The 21,481-nt window shown below is 38.0% G+C and overlaps 1 protein-coding gene across 1 annotated transcript; it reads left to right on the forward strand.

The window, feature by feature from the left end:
- The first annotated feature begins 11 nt into the window (after positions 1 to 11).
- Positions 12 to 13,284, forward strand: TMX1 (thioredoxin related transmembrane protein 1). The gene is made up of 8 exons (XM_019968664.2): positions 12 to 276; positions 3,044 to 3,159; positions 4,443 to 4,488; positions 6,503 to 6,631; positions 8,545 to 8,590; positions 8,693 to 8,794; positions 8,909 to 8,975; positions 11,664 to 13,284. The coding sequence occupies exons 1-8, from the start codon at positions 125 to 127 to the stop codon at positions 11,840 to 11,842; spliced, it is 837 nt and encodes a 278-aa protein (XP_019824223.1). The 5' UTR covers positions 12 to 124; the 3' UTR covers positions 11,843 to 13,284.
- The last annotated feature ends 8,197 nt before the right edge of the window (positions 13,285 to 21,481 follow it).

Here is a 21,481-nt window from a genome sequence, read left to right on the forward strand (position 1 = left end):
GCGCGCGCGCGAGCCCTGCCGCACTCATGCGCACAAACTGATCAGCGGGCGCGGGCGGAAGTGAGGAGCTGCTGCGCGGAGGTGGGGGCCGCCTCGCTTGTTGTGGGTGGGCGAAACGGCTGACATGGCGCCCTCCGGGAGTCTCCGGATCCCGGTGGCAGTGCTGCTACTGTTGCTTTGGGGAGCTCCCTGGGCCCACGGGAAGCGGAGCGACGTGCGCATCATCACGGACGAAAACTGGAGAGAGTTGCTGGAAGGAGAGTGGATGATAGAATTGTGAGTGGGGGGCTGTGGTCTTGGGGCCCCTCGGTGGGCTGAGGTCCTAGATCCAAGTCTGGACCCCCTGGTATCATCCTCATTCCTCTCATGCGGATCCCAGGCTGCCCGGGACTGCGACTCTGAGTTGTGGGGCGGGAGCCCCCCGACTCCTCGAGATTTCCTGACTCCTGTTGGGATCCTCCACCGCCTTGGTCTTACTCTTACCGGGGAATGCTCTTAAATTTCCCCTAAAGTGTGCATCCTAGTTTGATTGCTAGGGCTGAGGTGCGCCTGTGAGGTTACGTTCAGCTTTGAATTCTTTCAACTTTTCCTGGCCTTGGGGTTGAGGGAGGTGGGTCTTTCTACTTCCTATACAATTATTTATTTGAGAATGAGTCTTCAGAGACTCACAGACTTATTTCACCAAACTCTACAAAAGAGGGAAATTAACTGAAGTCTCCTCTCCTTTTCTCTAATTACCCTTAAAAAGTAGTCCACTTAGAATGTTACAGTTGGAAACTTTTATTTAAAATTTTATTTTATGAATTAGGCATATTTTAAATGCCAAATAAATTCAACTTGGGTTATTTTTTAAAAATCCTCTTTTTTTGGTTGTTGTTGCTTTTCTCTGCACACATCTCATTTTTTCCTTTCGGTGTGTGTTTTTGCGACGTACTGAATGTTATGGGTTGTTACTCTTACGTTTCCTAAGTGGTATTGCAAAACACGCTGTTTGAATAAAGTCATGTCTGTGCTAATTCCATTATAATAATGTCCCTTTTGTATCGGTAGATAATAAACTATTTGCGTTTGTTCTTGTCGCTAAATTGGTGGTGGCAGTATTACTGATATTAGTGATATTAGTAGAAAACACCCATTTTGAGTGTTAACTGGTGATGGACAGGGAAGCGTGGCCTGTTGCAGTCCATGGGGCCGGGAAGAGTGGGACATGACCCAGTGACTGAACCAAACTGAAACACTTCTAAGCACTTACATACATTATCATATTAAATTCTTTACAGATTCTATAAGATAGGTCTTATTTCCTGGATTTTACATATGCGAGACATAGCTTTAATTAATATGTTCAGGTATTGCCATAGTGGCTTTCTTTTTGTCTCCAGAAACTAACACAGTGTACACATGCAAAGGTTATTAGAACAACCCTTTTCCTTAACAAGATTCAGGTGGGTGTTTTCCCTGTATGGTTGGGTTGCCAGTTAAGGAGGAAGGTGGAGGTGGACAGCTCCAAGGGAGAACCCAGAAGGCCAGATCAAGAACTCCAGTCATAAAATCAAACAAGGCATAGAACATTAGGGGAAATGTTTATATAGTATGCATATAGTTTGTAACTCAGCGAAACAATTTTCAGAAAGTGTTGAAGATGCAGGGGTGAGGAAATAGAACCAGGGACAGCATTTGGTTTTCATTGTCCTCAGTAACTTGTTTTAGATTGTGCCTATAAAATACTCAACGATTTCATAAATAATGTGTTGAGCAATCGTGATTATGAATTCATATGCAAATTACAGTCCAGTATTACTCAAGGAGATTTTTTTATCAATATAAGAAAAATTGATCCAACTAATCAATATAGCAGTCAAAAGTGAAATATTAGGGAATTGGAATTAGAGCATCTGTATGAAATTAAGAATACATATACCATAGTATTTTTTCCCTTAGCTTACTGAATATGAAGTTAAACCTTATAAAAAGCACCTAAGAAACAAAAGAAACTTGAAAAGGGTCTAGTATTTCTAATAATAGGCTGCTTCTATTACAAGTTAGTTATCTACGTTAAATCTATTTTAATCAGGAATTGTGTTACAGAGATACTTTGATTGTAATTCAATTTATTGTTGTGGACTTTGGCTTTTGTGTGTGGTACTAGTCTTTTTCCACAATGCCGATTACTTTTAGAAGTTTTATTTTCATAAAATAAGTCAAGAAAACAGAAAATGAAGTACAGAAACTGTATTATGTTTAACAGGTATACATTTTATTCTACCTGGTTCCATTAAAAAAAAACCGCGGTAAATTATGAGATAATATACAGTATGGGAAAAGTTGAAAGATTCAGGGCCTTTCAAGGGAATACCAGAAGAGTAATTAAAATGCTTAGTATGCTTGGCCACAGATTTGAAAACCCGAGGTTGACCAAGGTCTGGCCAAAGAATTTCATTTGGCCTGCCTAGTGTTTGTGTCTGGGTTAAGTTTTGGGGTAGCATTTTTACATAAAAACGAGGATTTTCAGCTCCTTTTAAATTAGAATAGCCTGCAGTCCTGGGCCAGCTTCCCTGGGGCCAGCTGTTCCCCTGACAGTCAAACTGGGTAGTGTTGCCCTCTCTAAAATGAGGCATGCGTGTCCTATTCACCGTAGCACTGGGTGCTTCCTTTTTTTCATATTGGCCCTTTGCATTTGTGACTCTTGCACATAAAATTATTAAAACTGATGCACCCCAAATTCGGCTTTGAGCTTTCTGGCCCCATTATATATAGAAATCCAAAGGTTTTTAAAGAGCTGTTTTGCACATAAAAAAGTCCCCTTGTGTCTTAAGAACTTATTCCCAGAATTACTTTTCTGTGATTAGCATTATCATTTCATAGTTCTTGATTTCCAGAGTGTTAGATTCATACTTAAAACCTTTTTGTCTTCACAAAGTTAAACCACTTTGCTATCTTGTTTTTAAAAGATGTTCTTTACAAATTATACATTTTAGAATTTTTATCCCTAAATGCTTATATTAGAGTGTTCTAACTTTTCTTTTTAAACTGTATTTCTTAGTTATGCTCCATGGTGTCCTGCTTGTCAGAATCTTCAACCAGAATGGGAAAGTTTTGCCGAATGGGGAGAAGATCTTGAGGTTAATGTTGCAAAAGTTGATGTCACAGAGCAGCCAGGTAGTTTAAGTCTCTGGTTCATTTTGCAGGTTGGGATGTGTGTTGATCCTGTTTTCCGCATTACATGGTCTTAATTCTGCCTTTCACTGGGTTTTATGAACAGCTGGTTAAGCTGATTTACCCACCTCCTTAATGAGGGTTCAGTGTGAAGTGTGTTCCCTAGTTGTGTATGGCAGCTTAATTCTTTTCTGTATTTCTGTAAGGGAACTTGGAGGCATCTCCCTCCCCTCACTGTTCCCCATGTAACTTCCTCTCATCTTTTTTCCTTAGCATCCCAGGCCCCAGACAAGTATGTAAGACATCTGTGAGAAGCCATAGAACCTTATGGCTCAAGTGGACATTGGTCACCCCAGTATTTACATATGTACCAAGCTTAGAATAAGGAGCATGTGGTTGAAGTTCTTTGTAGAGTCCAGGTCACGTTCCCTGACAAATTATCTAAGTCTCTGCAGTTGGGTTCCAAATTTAATCCGTTAATAATGATTTGAGGATATGGGCTCTTAATTACAGAGCCCTTATGGTTGTGGCCTCCTGACTTGGCTCCCTGGACAGGTGTCAAGCCCTGCGCTTACGTAATGCTTATTACCTGTTCTTGGCCACGGTAAACTTGGATTCTTGGCTCTGCCCCTATCCCAAATGGGAATAATCTCTAGTATTTGGTGAGCACTCACTACTCTTACAGGTACTGCTCCAAGTGTTTTGCATTTATTTTGTAGTCCTTACACAACCTTGTGGGATAGATAGTATCCCAGTTTTACAGATGTGAAAGCTGAGCCATAGATTGGTGTTCATCATTTTCATGTTTAACACATGGTTAATGTTAGCTGATATTGTTACTGCCCACCTTTTGAAAGAGTCAATTCCATTTTTAACAATACTTTAGAAACTCTGTGCTTGTTTTTTGATTATCAAATGCAATTCCCTTTGGTTTTAGACATAAGACTACAGTTATATCGTGCTGTCCCATGACTCATGCTAGTAATCTTAGGGTGGTATGATTGACCAAATGTTTATATGTATATATGTTCACAAATGTCTTCAATATTCAGATTTTATGTACTTTTAAATTAATATATAGTCTTTTTTTTAAGTTGCTTTAAGTATGTAAATGAAATTTCTTTCATTGTTTGTGTTATACAGATAAACTCTTTTTAGGTCTAATTTCATATTCTTTGCCTATTAGTATTTAAATAATAGCGTCAACCTTTAAGTAGTAAAAGATCGGCTCATGTAAAACTTGTATGTTCTTTCTTGTATTTAGTTCTAATCTTTCTCATTTGTAGGACTAAGTGGACGATTTATCATAACTGCTCTTCCTACTATTTATCAGTAAGTATTTGAAGATTCTGTGGTTATGAGGGATGCATCATAACATAATCAGAACAGTAGCCTCTAGCCTTGATCATGTGTAAAGAGCATTATATTCAGTAAGTTTATTAGAAGGTTTGTTTTGCTTAGTGCTATCTTAGGTGCCTTTAGCTGGATGAATGAGGTATGAAATAATCCCTGATCTCCGGGATTTCTAATTGCCTTAGAAAATGACGTGCACGAGAAATAGTGGCATAAGTGATCATGAGCCCAGAGTTGTGGTAAATACTGCAGGAAATTTGGTAAGGGGGAAAATCACTGCACTGGACTGGTTCCTGAGAATATGGAGATTAAACTCAACCTTGGAAGTAGAATTATTAGGAGTGCAGAGTTAAGTGTTCCATCTGAGGATTGTCTCATAAACAGTCATAAGTAGGAGCATGGAATGTCTACACATTAGCTCAGAAAGTGCTCTAGCTCAGCCTTGGGAACAGTGGTGGGTGAAACAGTTAAGTTAGAATAAACACCATTATGTAGTCTTGAGTGTAGGCTCTTTAGTTTGTCTTTATCTTCTAAATTAGCCATAAGAAATCTCTGTATCTGCCCTGAACCTTAAGCTGATGTGTTGACTGCCAGGAGGCACTTGTCTCCTGAAACAAGATTTCAGCGATTCTGTGTGTATCTTGACATTCCTTGTCTTTTCTTTCATGTTCATATGTTTCCCCTTTTTATTTCCCCTTTGTATCTGTTTAAATTCATGTTCCCTATAAGTGCTTCTCACCCTTTTCATGCAGTCCTGTTCTCCACATGCCCCTTATTAGTCTCCCAGCTTTTTCAACACTCCCTGAAATTTTCTAGAATTTCCTGCCCTTTTCTTTTAATCTTATTGTTTATCATGCCCATTCCCCTAAGTTTTGCCTGTTGAAATCGTACTTATCCTTCAAAACTAGCTCAAATGCCATTTTCTCCAAAAATCTTTGGTTTTTTGAGTGGGAGCTAACCTGTAATTTTTTGGATGGATAAAGGGTCCTGTAATCTTACTGTAAGTAGTGGGGAGTTTTTGCCTGTAAGTGATCAAAATAGAAGTGTTAAGTAAGTAGGCCTAGACTGGCAATATTACTTAAGGTAGATTGGAAATGATGAAGATACGGGAACAGGGAGAGCACTTATGATCCTATGGCAGAGCTCCATATGTTGGAGAGGAGGAGGAGGTGGGTGTCAGGAAGCAGACTGTAAAATAGAATCACTGCACTGCACCAGATGCCTCCAGTGACTTAAAGCTTGATGGCTGAGATGATGTGATTATGATCGAAAAGACCAGAAAAATGCCTCAAATTGTTCACTTCTAGTTTAATAGTAGCTAATAAATAATAAATGTTAGACACTATTCTAACCACTTTTTCGTGAAGTCGTCTTTTTAATGTGTGTATTGTGGCTTAAAAGTAATTTTCTGATATGTATCTACATACCGGATTTCTTTTTCTCCTCAGTTTTTTACTGAGATGTAATTGATGTAATTACACTGAGATGTACTGCTGAGCCACCAGAGATTACAAGAATCTGCCTGCCAGTACAGGAGATGAGGGTTTGTTCCCTGGTTTGGGAAGATCCCCTGGAGGAGGAAATGGCAACCCACTCCAGTGTTCTTGCCTGGGAAATCCCATGGATGAAGGAGCCTGGCAGGCTGCAGTCCATGGGGTTGCAAAAGTTGAATACAACCTGGTGACTAAATGACAACAAATTGACATGTAACTATTAATATAACTAAATTAATATAACTAAAACTTATTCTACAGTTTTATTGTTTAGAAGAATATAATAAAGTCTGAAAGCTTATGACTGTTTAAAAATATAACCTCAGTGGTTAATGAAATACGGGGCTAAGAAGTTAAGGGTAGGTAATTAGTGTAATTTGCTACTTGTGTATTGCTCATTGCTGATTTTGAGTACAAGATTGATCGTAAAATGAGATTATAGAAATAGCAAAACAAGGTTTATGTATTCAGTGCTAATATTTGCTTCTGATCTTCATTAGTTGTAAAGATGGTGAATTTAGGCGATATCAGGGTCCAAGAACTAAGAAGGACTTCATAAACTTTATAAGTGACAAAGAGTGGAAAAGTATTGAACCCGTGTCATCATGGTTTGGTCCAGGTTCTATTTTGTAAGTATAAAGGGTTTTTCTCTTTATTTCAGAATTAAGTGGATCATGTATTTCATGTAAATAAAGCATTTATATTTCGTTTTAATTCTAGGACTGTTACAATATGTTCAGATTTACTCTGTGATATTTTTAGTTTAGACTTTTATCTTCTAAGTCCAACAGATAGTGTGGTCCTTTTTTAAGGTAGAGAGAGGCATTCTATAGAATTGAGCTGAAAGTCTTGTTAGGAATATTTTAGCTCTGTAAATATGGTCATTTGTATCATCAAAATAATTCCTCTAGAAGTGACATAATGGGTAAAGCTATCATTCGAGCTTAATATTGAATGAGAAGCCTCAACCATATACTGACTTGTGCAACTTTTAGATTTCTCTCCTTGTTTTAATGTGACTGAATTATTCCACCTGTTGTAACTTTTTTGTGTGAATAGTATGGATGAGCATTGTCTATGGGGCAGTAAGGATTGGGCATAGCAAGAAGGTTTTTTGTTACTTTCTTGGGGAGCAGGGCCTCACAGGTCATTTGAGAGACCTCTGGGAATACTGAGTTTTTCTGAGGCCATCGCGGACTCATCCTAGTCTAGCTAAGTTATCTCTTCCTGTCCTCTTACCAGTTGTGTCTTTGGAGGATGGAGAATTGGAAATACCAGTATATAAGAGAATGCTCTGGATTCTGGGAGTGCAGGAAAGTTTATCCCTAAACAGTGTTTTAAAATAGAAGTTTATCTGTAGGACCTTTTCCTTATATCTCTGAATTGAACTGTTAGAATTCCCCCACTGAACCACCATGCCCACCAAACCCAAGTAAGGGACCTAATGTTCCTGACAGAATCTAAGTAGCACAGGCTGCAGTGAGCCTGCATGGTGATTTATGTTTTGGTTCCTTGTTCCTGTTCCCATTTTGTGTTTTAAACAGAAGCAACATGATTAAAGTACCTTTCTTTGTTGGAGTGAAAATGTAACTGATTTTATTTGAAATCTCGTGTTGTAAATGATTCTTGCTCTTTCTGATGGCAGAAGTGGGGGTTGCTTGGAAGTCTCTGTTGACTCCTCAGGGCAGCAGTTCATACCTTTCTTGTTAGACTGAATAGAGGGTACTCCTAGGGTTGGCTTGGCAGGGGCACCCGTCCCCCCACCCAGAGACTGGTGATTGGATTAGGTCATTCTGAGTACAGGTGCTCTGGCTTATGTGTGAATTAGTTTGTGTTGGTGGATGCCACTTATGCTAGAGAGAACCCACAAACCTAATTTGGGGAGCATACCTTTTTTCTGACTGCCTGTCAAAACTACTTGGGTTTAAAAAAAAACAACTACTTGGGTTTAATTATGTGAAAATAGGTATTTTTACTTCTGTGGTGACTTATTTCTTAGGTAATTATTTTGTTGTTATTAAACTGTATCAAACTAATACTATTGTAAGTTCTATTTAATTTTAATATGAAAGGAGGGTAATTCTTAGGTGAGAAGGATTGACTCAGCAAGTGCTCCCAGTCTTCCTTCAGGTTCCCTTCCTTATGTGTTCTTTGGAGGATTTTAAGGGTGAATAAGTTTCCATTTGCTTATAGTGTGCCTAACATCAAACTAGCTGGTTCCATAGAGCTCATCCCATATTCACAGTACATTGGAGAAACCATCAAGTGAAAGGTTAAAGGCAAAACAACAGGAGAAAAGGAAAAAAGATCAAGCGTTTTGTTTGAGGGTATTACATACTGGCAAAAATTCTGAAACTGTTGATTTTTGCTAATAAGCCTTCTTATGGGCCTGAAATCACTGTTGTTTCACTAATCTTGAGTAATATCACCAATAAAATCTGTTGTGTTGGAAATTATAGAGTCAAAAATAGAAAATATAGATAATATACACGTCTTCTACTTCAGAGCTGTGTATATGACTTGGTTTTTCTTTTTATTTTAGGATGAGTAGTATGTCAGCACTCTTTCAGCTCTCTATGTGGATCAGGGTAAGGGCTCAAATTTATTTCTATTTTAAACATTTTGACACTGTCAACTTTTTTAAGAAATGGCTATGACTTTTAGTTTATTTTTTGTTCTTTTGATTTTAGACTTGCCATAACTATTTTATTGAAGACCTTGGATTACCGATTTGGGGATCATATACAGTGTTTGCTTTAGCAACTCTGCTTTCAGGACTGTTATTAGGACTTGTAAGTTCTTCATTTTTGGAGTACTAGGAAGAAAAATATTTTAGAATTTTGTGATTTAATATAATTGCTCTAGCTTTTTATTATACATTCAGATTCTTATGTTTATTTTTGCAGTTCATGATATTTGTGGCGGATTGTCTGTGTCCTTCAAAAAGGCGCAGACCCCAGCCATACCCTTCCAGTAAGTATATTTTAAAATTTTTTTGTTTACTGTAATCCCATTCATTTCTGTAATAAACACACTCACACACACAACAGGTTGCCTTTCTAACTAGGGTTTCTAAATTCAGAGTAGTGTCAGAAGAGAGACACATATTTCATGTAAGAATGACATGGCAGCCCAGTGCATTTAGGAACATAATAGTCATTATTTTGGCTTTTATAGTGTGGAGAATTTCAACACTGCATGTACCTTAACAGATATTTGATAACCATTGACCTGATGTCAATTTGTTTGAAAATTCCATAATATTCAGGGATCCATATGAGTATATTTGGGTCCAAAAAAGTTGAATATATTCCAGTCTTGAAGTCATCTCATTGATATAGTGACCACATTTGAGGCTTTTTCTTTGTATATGAGTCAAGTTTTTCTGTTAGGATATTGGGAAAAGCAATTCCTGTCATTGCTTTAGGAGTCTCATTAGCTGTATATTTTACTACAAGATGGGAATTAGAATATTCACTGCTATTTGTCTTAATATAATTTTACCTACCTATCATTTATTTTTAATTTTGAAAATTATGCTGTTATGAAGGCCTTCTTACTGTCTGTAAAGAACTTCCACTTTCTGTCATCCCGTTTGCTTTTCAGCAGCTCTTTAAAGTAGACTGCATAAGTGATACTCTTCCCATTTTGTGATTGAGTAAACTAAAGCTCCGAGAGATGAACTGTGTTTCCAGGTTTACGCAAAAATGAGAGCTGAGAGTAGAACCTAAATTGAACTCTTAGCTTGATATTTCTGTTTTGCTGCCTTCGTGACTTAGGACTTACTGAGGTCAAAACTTCTGAAATGAAATGGAGCAAGTGCAAAGTCAGAGAGAACTGAGCAATTTAGAAACATTTCAGTGAAGATGGCAGTTAAGTATTCATTGTTGAAGAACTGATAGGGTTTTAAAAAATTTCTTAGATAGTTGCATCGATATCAAAAGTTACCTGCAAAAAAAAAAAAAAAAAGTTACATGCATGGAGGGGAGGGAATAATTTTATCCACCAAGGGACACTGATCTGTCGGAAAAGTGTAATAAGCGCAGATTACTTATTGGACAGTTAAGTCAGCAAATGTATGTTTTTTTATATTTTTTGCTTAGAAAACCTTAAACCTAACAACAGATTTGTCTTAGGTAATCTGTTACACTGCTGATGTTAATCCATACTTGAATGTGATATTGCCCCTTCTATACCAGGCTTCTGGATTTGAGTTGTTTTCCATTTTGTGTTTTTGGCTTAGATTTTAAGTTGCTGGGAAAAGACCCAACTAAGTCAAATTTGAAGCAAAATAGGAATTTATTGGTTCATGTAGTGAGGAAGCCAGAGGACAGAGTTGACTAAATCCTGGGGCTCAAATGTTTCTGAATTGCTCAGTTCTCTATGACTTTGTGCTTGTTCCATTTGGGGCTCTTTTTAGTCCTGAGCATAGAATAACTACAGAAAGCTGTAGCTCATAATTCCAGAGTAAGAAGGAAATATACTTCTCCCTATACTCACCTGTCTTTTGAAAAAATTCTGGTGTACTCTGTGTAGAGTACTTGTGTAGAGGGCTCACTTTTTTTTTTTTTAAACTGTAAATCAGAATTTCTCAGCATTGGCTCTGTTGGTCTTTTGAGCTGGTTAATTCTTGTGACAAGCTCTCTTTTGTACATTATTGAATCTCTAGCATCATCCCCCTGGTTTCCCCAGCACTGCCCCTATCACTTGTAGCAATCAGAAATATCTCCAGACGTTGCCAAGTGTTCCAGCAGAATCGCCCCTGGTGGAGAAGCACTGCTCTCAGCTGTTGTTTGTACTCAACTACAGCTGCGTGGGATGGGGCGTAGGGAAGGAGTTAACCCAGTAGAAAGAGATATGCCAGACAGATCAAACAACAGATTGTCCACTGTATGGGAATTCCTGTGGTCTCTTCTACCTTATCCCCCTTTTCTTCCTGCTCCGTTCTGTATTGCCTAGAATTAGGGACGGTCTTGGACCACTGAACAGAGAAAAGCTCATTAGCCAGAGTCTGTGTTCTGTATCTCTGTAACATGGTATGTTCTAAGTGTTCTAAGTTTAAGTTAACTTGCAATAGTTCCTATTAAAACTGGGGTGGGGGAGGATAGTGTGCGTATGTACATACTAAAAAAGTGATTGAGCTATATACTTAAGATAGGTATATTATGTTGTTTGTAATTATGCCTCAGTAAAATTATATATATGGAGAGGAGGAGGCACATTTATGACTCCACTTAAAAAAGAATCATGTCTAGGAAAATAGCTTTCGTCTGATTCCTGTTTGCCTGGGAGCTGAAACAAGGGTACTATTGAAGTTTGTCTTAGTATCTTTATTAGCTAGAAGATTTAATAGTAAATGTAGTTTTATTTAATGCAGTCTATTTTCTTATAGACATCCATATTCACAGCATTAATTCTGATTCATTAATTTCAGTTCAGTTCATGAATAGGTGGGTAATAAGAATGAATTCGGTAAGTAAAATGGACCTTCCAAACCAGTTATTTTTATAGTGTCATTTGTTCTTGAATACAGCTTTTTCCTTTTGGAAATCCAAACATGATTGATAAATCATTGCCAAAGCAGTTTATGGGCATATGAATTCTATCTTGATTGTATTAGAATACATCAACAACAAAACACTTCTGGTTGTTATCTTTAAGGAAAATTACTACCAGAATCTTCCCAACCTTTGAAAAAAGTGGAGGAAGAACAAGAGGCTGATGTAGAAGATGTTTCAGAAGAGGAATCTGAAAGCAAAGAAGGAGCAAACAAAGACTTTGCACAGAATGCTGTAAGACAACGTTCTGTGGGTCCTTCACTGGCCACAGATAAATCCTAGTTAATTTTTACAAGTATTTTCATATGATATTGGCAGAAACAGAAGATCGAGCATTTGTTTTGGTTTGAAGTGAACTGTGACTTGCTTGTACATTGCAAGGTTCAGCCTGGATTGTCATTAGGTTGAACATTCTACCTTTGGAAAATAAACGTAGCACTGTGAAAAAATAGGATTTGAAAACAGTATGGTGGTTCAAACAGTTCTTTATTTTTGGAAAATCTGGTGCCAAGCAATAAGATTTCTGTATATTTGTTTCATAATAACTTTCAAGTCTGAGTTGAAAAATTACATTTCCCAAGTATTGCATTATTGAGGTATTTAAGGAGATTACTTTAGAGAAGAAGATTTCTCATTTGATATAATTTTTGTCAGTTTCACTGTGTGAAGAGAACATATTTCCCATTAATGGGAACTTTGCCCATTGTCTCAAGAAATGTGTATTTCAGTAACAACTCTGAAACCCTTTATCTCCTTTAAAGTCCAAAATTTATTCATACTTTAAGATTATGCGACTAATAAAAACTACCTTACTTTAATTACAGTTTTCTACCCATGATAATACAGGATATGTTTAGAAAGTTTATAAAGGTTGGTTGCCTTTTTTGTTCTCCTGTGTTCAGTGTATGATTTGTATTTTTCTTACCATGGGTTACATTTTTTATTTTCCAAATTGGATAATTTCCTAGAAATGTCTTTCGTGTTTTAATAAATTGTTTCAAACTGAAGTTTACTGAAGAATACTTAAAGTGAAGAGCCATCTGATAACTTAAAATTTTGGCTACTTGTTTCAGATTTTACATCATTTTTGTTGAACCTATACTTGAACTTCTTTTTTTTGGATGTGAAGGCAAACATTCCTGATTTTTATTTGATTTTGTGGAAAAGCCTTGGTATTTTCTATTTTGAAAATTCACAGAAGCTTAATATGATATAAAGTTAGTATTCTACTCAGGAAAAAGCATCTTACAGTGTGTGTTTTCAGTGTATATTTGTCCTCATCCAAAAAGTTCTTAGTTGATTGTACAAAGTCAACGTATGTTAGATGATTTAAACTCATAAAGTTTTATGTTTTTGAAAAGACAAACTGTATTCTCTACTTTCTATTGTGGTATTTCACAGATGGGTATCAGCAAGATGGGACATTTAATATATTTTTTACTCCTTAAAGAGAATAGTTTTCACCTTACAGCAAGAGGAAGTGGGTGGAGTTGTGGGGCAGCAGTAAAGAAATGTATTAGCTGCAGTAAAAGGAAAAAACATAGATACTCTGAATGGATCACTTCTCTGTTATGGTAATAGACAATTTCTATAATGTCCCCTTTAAAGGCCTCTTCTTTAGAATATTAAATATTCTACCACTGAAGAGTTTGGATGTGTAATAATTTTGTGATGCTTTAGAAAAATCTAAGCACAAAATAAACTTTTCTAAGTGCTTCACTGAAGCTGAAGGCAAGTGTGATTTCTAATTGATGCTTAATTAATACTTAATATTTAAATATTTAATTGATGGTTAATATGTATTTAACAGTGTTCAAGTGAATAGTGGTGTCACTGTATACATACTTGATACATGTAATCAAAAGGCTAGAGTCATATATATCTCTGTTATCTGAGATGATCAAGAAATGCTGCTCATTAATTAAGCATTCTATTTTTCTAGTCTTATACATCATATATTTTTAAGTATTTAAGTGATTAAAAAATGTAGTATGTACACAAAGTTACAGGTAGACTGAACATGTAAACTTGATATTTCAGAAAAGATATATATCTTGTATTTCTTCAGGATTGTCACTGTAGATACCTGAATAGTCCATTTTCTCTCACACCAGAGGCTTACTTACAGAAACTATGGGGATCATTTTACATTTAACAGACCCCCTTTTGTTTCTGCATTGGTTTAAAAGGACTCCACATGGCAACTTAGCTCCAGATCATCTCACGAGTGAATAAGATGCAGGATCAGCATCCTGGGGAACCCTGCTTCCCTCCCTACCCCAGGCATTCAGCTCCATCATTGAAGTATTGAAATCTGATCACTAGAAAATACAGCATTTACTATGTACTGCCTAAATACTTAAATGAGTGAGACGGACAAAAGTTTAATGATTCCATAGATAACATTTTTCATTCATTGAGTATTGGAGTGGTGCTATTTTTCTGTGATTATTTAATCTACTGCAGTATGTGATAGCTGAGCCTTATATGTGATTCAGTTGAAGGCTCAGAGAACTGGCAGAAATAGGTAAAATTTGAATCTACAAGATTTCAAGTGCTGTGCTTTTCTTCAGTGTGAGAACTGCACGTCTAGCAATTTATATATGAAAATACAATTTAGAATTTTACTCCTATCAGAATATTGCAACAAATGCTATTAAGAAATAACCAGAACTCAGTACTTGCAGTCCTGTGTTATTGGGTAATATATAAAGAAGGTTATTACAGTAAATGATGCTCTTGAAAGAAATTTTCTCTCAAGGCACTTGTGTCTTTATTGAACCCAGTGCATAAAAATGCATAGTTTTGGACTTGTGATGAGAGACATTTTTGAATGAACATTTTAACTCATTTTAGAGTTACCTAGGATATTCTGATTTATCGTGGTAGTTAGAATTCTTTCAGTAAATTTTCCCCCCAGCTTTATTGAGGTATGATTGACAAATTACTTTTGATATGAATCTTTTATTCATAATTGTTAGGGTTTGGAATTTAAATGAATGGTCATATTGAGTATAATTGTAAAGTCCTAAAAGTAAATTTTAAATTGACTATCCTACTGCAGTTTTAGATATGTTGGTATTGCACACCCAGCAACTTTTGTACCTGTTTAAAACTACTGACACTAGAAAAACATTTAAGTTTAAATCGGAACTTTGATAATCTGTAGGTAGTATGATTTAGTTACACACTTGAACTAACATCTAAACTGTTCCTTTTCCTTTAATGATTTTTTTTTTGTTTGTTTATGTTGATTTATTCATTACAAATGGTGATAATATTAGTACCGGATTGTGGCCATTAATGGAATCAGCTGTCCTTCCTTAGTACCCATTTGACTATGTGTGACATTACTTATAAGCTTGTTTTCATCATAATATCACAGCTCAGACAGGTTGAATCTTGAAAATGAAATGGGTTGACCAAGATTTGATATATCTAAAACTTCTTTTAAATCAAAGCATAATTGAGAAAGTCCTGTTTTAAATTCATTGAAAGTATGCTTCACTTTGAAGAATAACTTTTTTTTTTTTAACTTTCTAAGCTTCAGTGTTTTAATAAAGTATATAGTAGAAATAAGGTTGTTAGTGGATTAGACTATATCAACTGAAGTAAGTGCTTAAAGTTTCAACATACTGCTACCAAGGCATTCCTAAGAAGCTTTCTTCTGTGTCACCCGAATCAAGTATATACTTGGTTGAAAATTTTATATGCTCTTAACTCTGTCTCTCCTGCCCCAACCCAGCTGATGTTCCTGAAACTACCTGAACAAGTGAAGCTATTGTTCTGTGAGGCTATATCTCATTATGTGTTAGTTCAAGAGTCAGCTCAAATCCTGTGAGTCCTTTCTGGCCCACGGTCATTTCTTTCATAAATAAGCTATTTTGCAATTTTTCCCATTTTAAATGCCATACTACTTTCTAGTATTTCTTCTCTTGGATTTATTTATAGCAATTAACTGACATTGAATAAATCATAATACATCTCTAGGCCTCAGTTTATGAGTAAAGTGATTTCTGAGGTTCTCTACCTTCAACAAGATAAACATTGCTGTCATTGGGGGTGAATCTCTTTTTTAATAACCAGCATCTTAAAAAGTATTAGACTATTTAAAAAGTTATTTATTTTGCTAACTGGTCTTAATTGGGCTTTGAGTTGAGAGTTAGAACCCTTACTGTATCCAAAGCACTAAAATCATGGTCCACCCTCAAAGCATGTGTGTGTGTCAGATCACTTTGTTGTCTTAAAAACCTGATTGTTACCTCTTTGAGGCCTGACACTTAGTGTGAGACAAAATATAGTGTTGTGGGGAGACTTCTGGGCAGAGGTCAAGGGACCTGGCTCCAGATCTTTTCTCTGCTCCACATCATCAAGGGATGTGACTGCTGCCTCTCTGGACATTGATTTTCATGTTAGTGAAATGAAGGTGAGTTGAGTAGTCTAGTATTCCCATAAATGACTTGGGGAAATTCTTGAACATTGACGTTATTTGTAACTTTATCTTCCTGGGCAAGTTTCCTAGAATATTAATGCCATTTGAATGAAGACAGTCAAGTAGTAAAGCTGTTAATGTTGACTGTAAGCTATGTGAGTGTCACTAGGAGCTAACTTGGGTCCTTAGTCTACTGAGATGGGGGAGCAGGAAAAGAGAAGACTCCCCTGCCTTTTTACTCTCACGGTTAACACTGATGTCATCCTTCACACCAGAGCCCAGATTTTAAATTCTCCATTTCTTGGCATCCCTGTTGTTTAGAGGAAGCAACTTCAGCCTCACGATGGGCAAATTTAAATCCTATTTTATTTGGATTTTATATTTAGTGAGCAAATTCTTAAATGTCATTTTTGACAGCAACTTGAGTCTTCTACTGAGAATGGGAGCAGTGTAAGTATGAAAGTGATGAAAAAGAATTACCTGGGTTTCCCTGGTGGTTCAGACAATAGGGAATCCACCTGCCATGCAGGAGACAATACAGCCTTGACGTACTCCTTTCCCGATTTGGAACCAGTCTGTTGTTCTTTCTAGTATGTTGTTAAAATATAATATTGTTATTAATAACCAGTCTGTTGTTAGTATAATAACTTTTCCTTTATCATGCTACTCTAGTATGGAATTTTTTTTTGTATGATACCTTATAATTTAAGCTTCCTACTCTATTGTCCTATGCTTGCTCCCTGAAAATATACCAGAATCATCCTATTGATAAACCAAAACTGAGTTTATTGCTACTATATTTGGTAAAGACAGTCATTACATTGATAAGTCTTAGTAGTGTCTCAGATAGACTCAGGTTATGGCGTTCTTTGGGGATTCTCTTTAAGGTGTTTATTTTATGTTTTATTTGAGGGCTTGTTTATGATTGGACATATTAGGGTCAAAGTGAAAAATCATCCCAAGTAAACAGTCATTCAGTGCCATTTATTGTTTTCAGAAGGAAGTATATGGTTTGCTGAGGGTAAGTTGAGTAGTCTAACATTCAGATAAATGACATTGAGAAAGTTCTTGAACAATAAAGCTGTTTACAACTTTAGCTTCCTGGGCAAGTTTCCTAGAATAGTAATACTATGTGAATGAAGACAGTCGAATAATAAAGCTGTTGATGGTTAACAGTAAGTTAACTGTTGGTTTCAGTTCTCAGTATGGTCCCCTCATTGCCATTCTTTGGCCTGAATTGAAGGGTTCACAACTGGGAATGTGATCTCATGATCTTAACGGCAGAACTTCAAAACTATTTGTAGCATCATGGTCATGTGTCAAGTTCCCCACATGGTTGTTTCAATATCCGTAAGTGTTAGATTTTTTTGTTCTTTTTACTTGATCATTTTTAAATCATGTGGATGACAGCTGCACGTCATCTATTTCATAGATAAAACTTGTAGTCTGTAAAACTTGTCACCCATCTGAGCCACTATATAACGAAAACCAAGGAAAGGGTTAATGACCAGAATTTGTAGTTCTAATGCATGAGCTACATGCTTGCTTCAGCAGCATATATCCCAATGCATGACCCAAGAGTGCCCCAAATTAAGCTGGAAGAACAGATGTCATTTCTGATGTAATGAGCCTGCAGTACCAGATATGGGATTATTAGCCAAATTACCCAATTTTGTAATTTTTTCATTAGTTTACCAGATCTCTTAGGTAGTAATAGTGATGCCAGAAAGTTTTACATGGATATAAGCTGCTGTTGTGCCCTGCCTGCGCCAAAAAGGACTTGCTCCTCCTCAAGACACCAGTTATGTATATCTGAGGGGCTCATTCCATTCAATTTTCTGAACCTTTTGGATGATGAGTACCTTGGTGGAACTTTATAGCCTTGGTGGCTTTGTTTAGCTCACCTGTGTCTGCTTTTCTCTGAACCATAGCATTTAAGGTGTCTCCCTACTTCTAGGCCTTTTAGAAGATGAGGTAAAGAGTCAAGAGGAGAAAAAAAGCAATCCAGAATTCCCCAGGAGTTGTTAGGGTTTCAGTTCTCCAGTCAAGGCCCGATTTTCCTCTTTATTAAGTTATCTAATCTCTAAGAGGGAAATTGATGAGTCAGAATGAACCCTGGTTGATGTCAGGCTATCCTTAGGGCAGGCTTCCATTTACCAAGGTAACTATCCCCATCCATAGAATGCAGGTTGTAGCCAATAGGCTTTTGTGTTTAAGAAGTAATTGTGTTACAAATTGAATTCTGTGTTACAAATCTAGCCATTGGTCGGGCTACCCAGTCATCTGTTTTTGGTCAAAATACCCCTATGAGTTGTCAAATAGTTTTTTATGGTTTGGAGGCCACCTAAGAAGGCAGTGGCACCCCACTCCAGTACTCTCGCTGGGAAATCCCATGGATGGAGGAGCCTGGTGGGCTACAGTCCATGGGGTCGCTAAGAGTTGGACACGACTGAGCGACTTCATTTTCACTTTTCACTTTCATGCATTGGAGAAGGAAATGTCAACCCACTCCAGTATTCTTGCCTGGAGAATCCCAGGGACGGGGGAGCCTGGTGGGCTTCTGTCTATGGGGTCACACAGAGTCGGACACGACTGAAGCGACTTAGCAGCAACATGAAGACTAGTCTGGCTCCAGGTGATGTAAGGGTCAATAGCTTTTTCTTTTTCACTTAAAGAAGATCCTTTAACACTTCAAGTAAGGTCAGTATCAATAAACTCTTGTTTGAGAAGCTCTTTATCTTTCCTTCAATTCTGAATGGTAACCTTGCTGGGTAGAGTATCTCTGGTTATAGGTGTTATTCTTTCAGCACTTTAAATATATCATGCCACTCCCTTTTGGCCTGCAAAGTTTCTGCAGAAAAATCAGCTGATAGACTTATGAGGGGGTCCCTTATATGTGACTCTTTGTTTTTCTCTTGCTGCCTTTAGAACTCTCTTTAACTTTTGCTATTTTAATTATGTATGTGCTTCCTGTACCTGGGTATCTGTTTCCTTCAGGTTTGAGAAATTTTCAGCCATAATTTAATCAAATACATTTTTGACCTTTTTCTCCTTTTCGACCCCTATATAATGCAAATGTTAGTATGCTTGATGTTGTCACAGAGGTCCCTTAAAGTTTGTTTTTCTCTTTGCTGTTCTGATTGGATTGCTTATGCCTTCTGTATCACCTAATTTGGTATTAATTCCCTCTAGTGTATTTTTCATTTCAGTTATTGTACTCTTTAATTCTGACCAGTTCTTTTGTTTTCTAGTTCTTTGTTAAAATTTCTCACTGTGTTCATCTACTGAAGTAAAATTATCATTTTTATTACATTTGCTTTGAACACTTTATTATGGAAATTATCTCTGCTTCATTAACTTTTTTTTCCCCCGAGTTTTTTTCCTTATTGTTTTGCTTGAAACATACTCCTCTGTTTTCTCATTTGAACTTTTCTGTCTCTATAAAATTAGTTAAAACCATTGCATACCCCAGTCTTGATGGCACATCCTTGTGTGGAACCTCCCTCTGTAGTCTTCGCATGCCCAGTGGCTTTAGTGAGGGAGCTGAACCTGGAATGAACACTGACTGCATCTCCCCCTAGGGTGTGGTGGCAGCCACAGTCTTGGTGGGAGGTAGGGCTAGAGTTGGAGGAGCTAGAACGAGAGCCAGGTGCAAGCTGGGATTTCTCCTAGGCCATCACCATCCTGTGGAGGAAGGGGGACTGATCGGGCCTGAGGTTCCAGAGCAGGAGCCCTGAGGGAGTTGGGTTTCTCCCAGGTGTGCTGGCAGTGTCTGCCGTGGTTAGGGGCGTGACGGGCACTGAGGGCTTGGGTCTGCATTTCTGTGCTGGTTTCCTTTCCCCTCCAGTGAACGTGCCTTGGTTAGAAGCCAGACTGGGGCTGGAGGGGTTGGTACTACATTACTGAGCTGGTTTCACTCCCTCCCAAGTATATTCACTGATGCACACACTGGCAATGGCTGCTTCCGGCCTGGTCAGAGGCAGGGCTGGGGCCCAAGCAAGCTTCATTTTCTTCAACTGTACACACTCTCCCTGGCAGCCCCCACCTTAGTGGGAAGCAGCACAGGAGCAAGAGGGGCTGGAGTAGCAGCCTGGTGTGGACGGGGTATGATAGGGTGGTCCTGGGAAGCAGGCGAGAGAGCCCCAGGCAGTTTTTAGTTTCTCGCATCCACACTGACTGTGAATAACCAAGTCTGTGCACATGCCCTTGTGGAGTCTTGGTTTTTTACCGTCCTCCAGTAAGTCCCACTCATTTTCTAAGGGGCTTGTCTTCCTGGGGTTGGACCTTGTGGCTGGGACGCCTAATATGTGGATCGAACTTCTCACCATCCCCCACCCCACCAGGGAGGATCCTTGAGCCCGTGATACCTCTCTCCTTTCCTATGTCCTGTACTAGGGGTATGGGTCTCAACCAGACCCCTTGCCCTTCCTACGAGACTCTGTGTAGATCTTTCTTTACAGCCTAGGTGGTAGAAAAGCTGTCCTGCTGATCCCCAGGTAGATTTCAGTGAGAGTCCCTCTATATGTAGTTTTGAGGTGTTTGTGAGAGGAGGTGAACCCAGCGTCTTCCTACTCCACCATCTTGGTCTCTCCTATAACTATACGTGTTCTACTGGTTCTGTTTCTTTGGAGGACTCTGACTAAGTCCAGTGGCCACAGTGGCCAATATTTTCTTACTGTGGTGAGTAATTTCATGTAAACTTTACAACATTCCATGCTGGGGATACCAGAGATGATCCTTAGTTCAGTTCAGTTCAGTCACTCAGTTGTGTCTGACTCTTTGTGACCCCATGGACTGCAGCACACCAGACTTCCCTGTCCATCACCAACTCCCGGAGCCTACTCAAACTCATGTCCGTTGAGTTGGTGATGCCATCCAACCATCTCATCCTCTGTCATCACCTTCTCCTCCCACCTTCAATCTTTCCCAGCATCAGGGTCTTTTCAAATGAATCAGTTCTTCCCATCAGGTGGCCAAAGTATTGGAGTTGCAGCTTCAGCATCGGTCCTTCCAATGAATATTCAGGACTGATTTCCTTTAGGATTGACTGATTTCCTTTAGGATTGACTGATTTGATCTCCTTGCGGTCCAAGGAACTCTCAAGAGTCTTCTCCAACACCACAGTTCAAAAGCATCAATTCTTTGGCTTACAGCTTTCTTTATAGTCCATCTTTCACATCCATACATGACTCCTGGAAGAACCATAGCTTTGACTAGACACACCTTTGTCGGTAATGTTTCTGCTTTTTAATATGCTGTCTATGGTGGTCATAACTTTTCTTCCAAAGAGCAAGTGTCTTTTAGTTTCATGGCTGTAGCCACAAAATCTGCAGTGATTTTGGAACCCAAGGAAATAAAGTCTGTCACTGTTTTTCCATTTATTTGCCATGAAGTGATGGGACCGGATGCCATGATCTTAGTTTTCTGAATGTTGAGTTTTAAGTCAGCTTTTTCACTCTGCTCTTTCACTTTCATCAAGAGGCTCTTTA

Source organism: Bos indicus, chromosome 10 (genome assembly GCF_029378745.1).
Source record: "Bos indicus isolate NIAB-ARS_2022 breed Sahiwal x Tharparkar chromosome 10, NIAB-ARS_B.indTharparkar_mat_pri_1.0, whole genome shotgun sequence".
Classification (NCBI taxonomy): Eukaryota; Metazoa; Chordata; class Mammalia; order Artiodactyla; family Bovidae; genus Bos; species Bos indicus.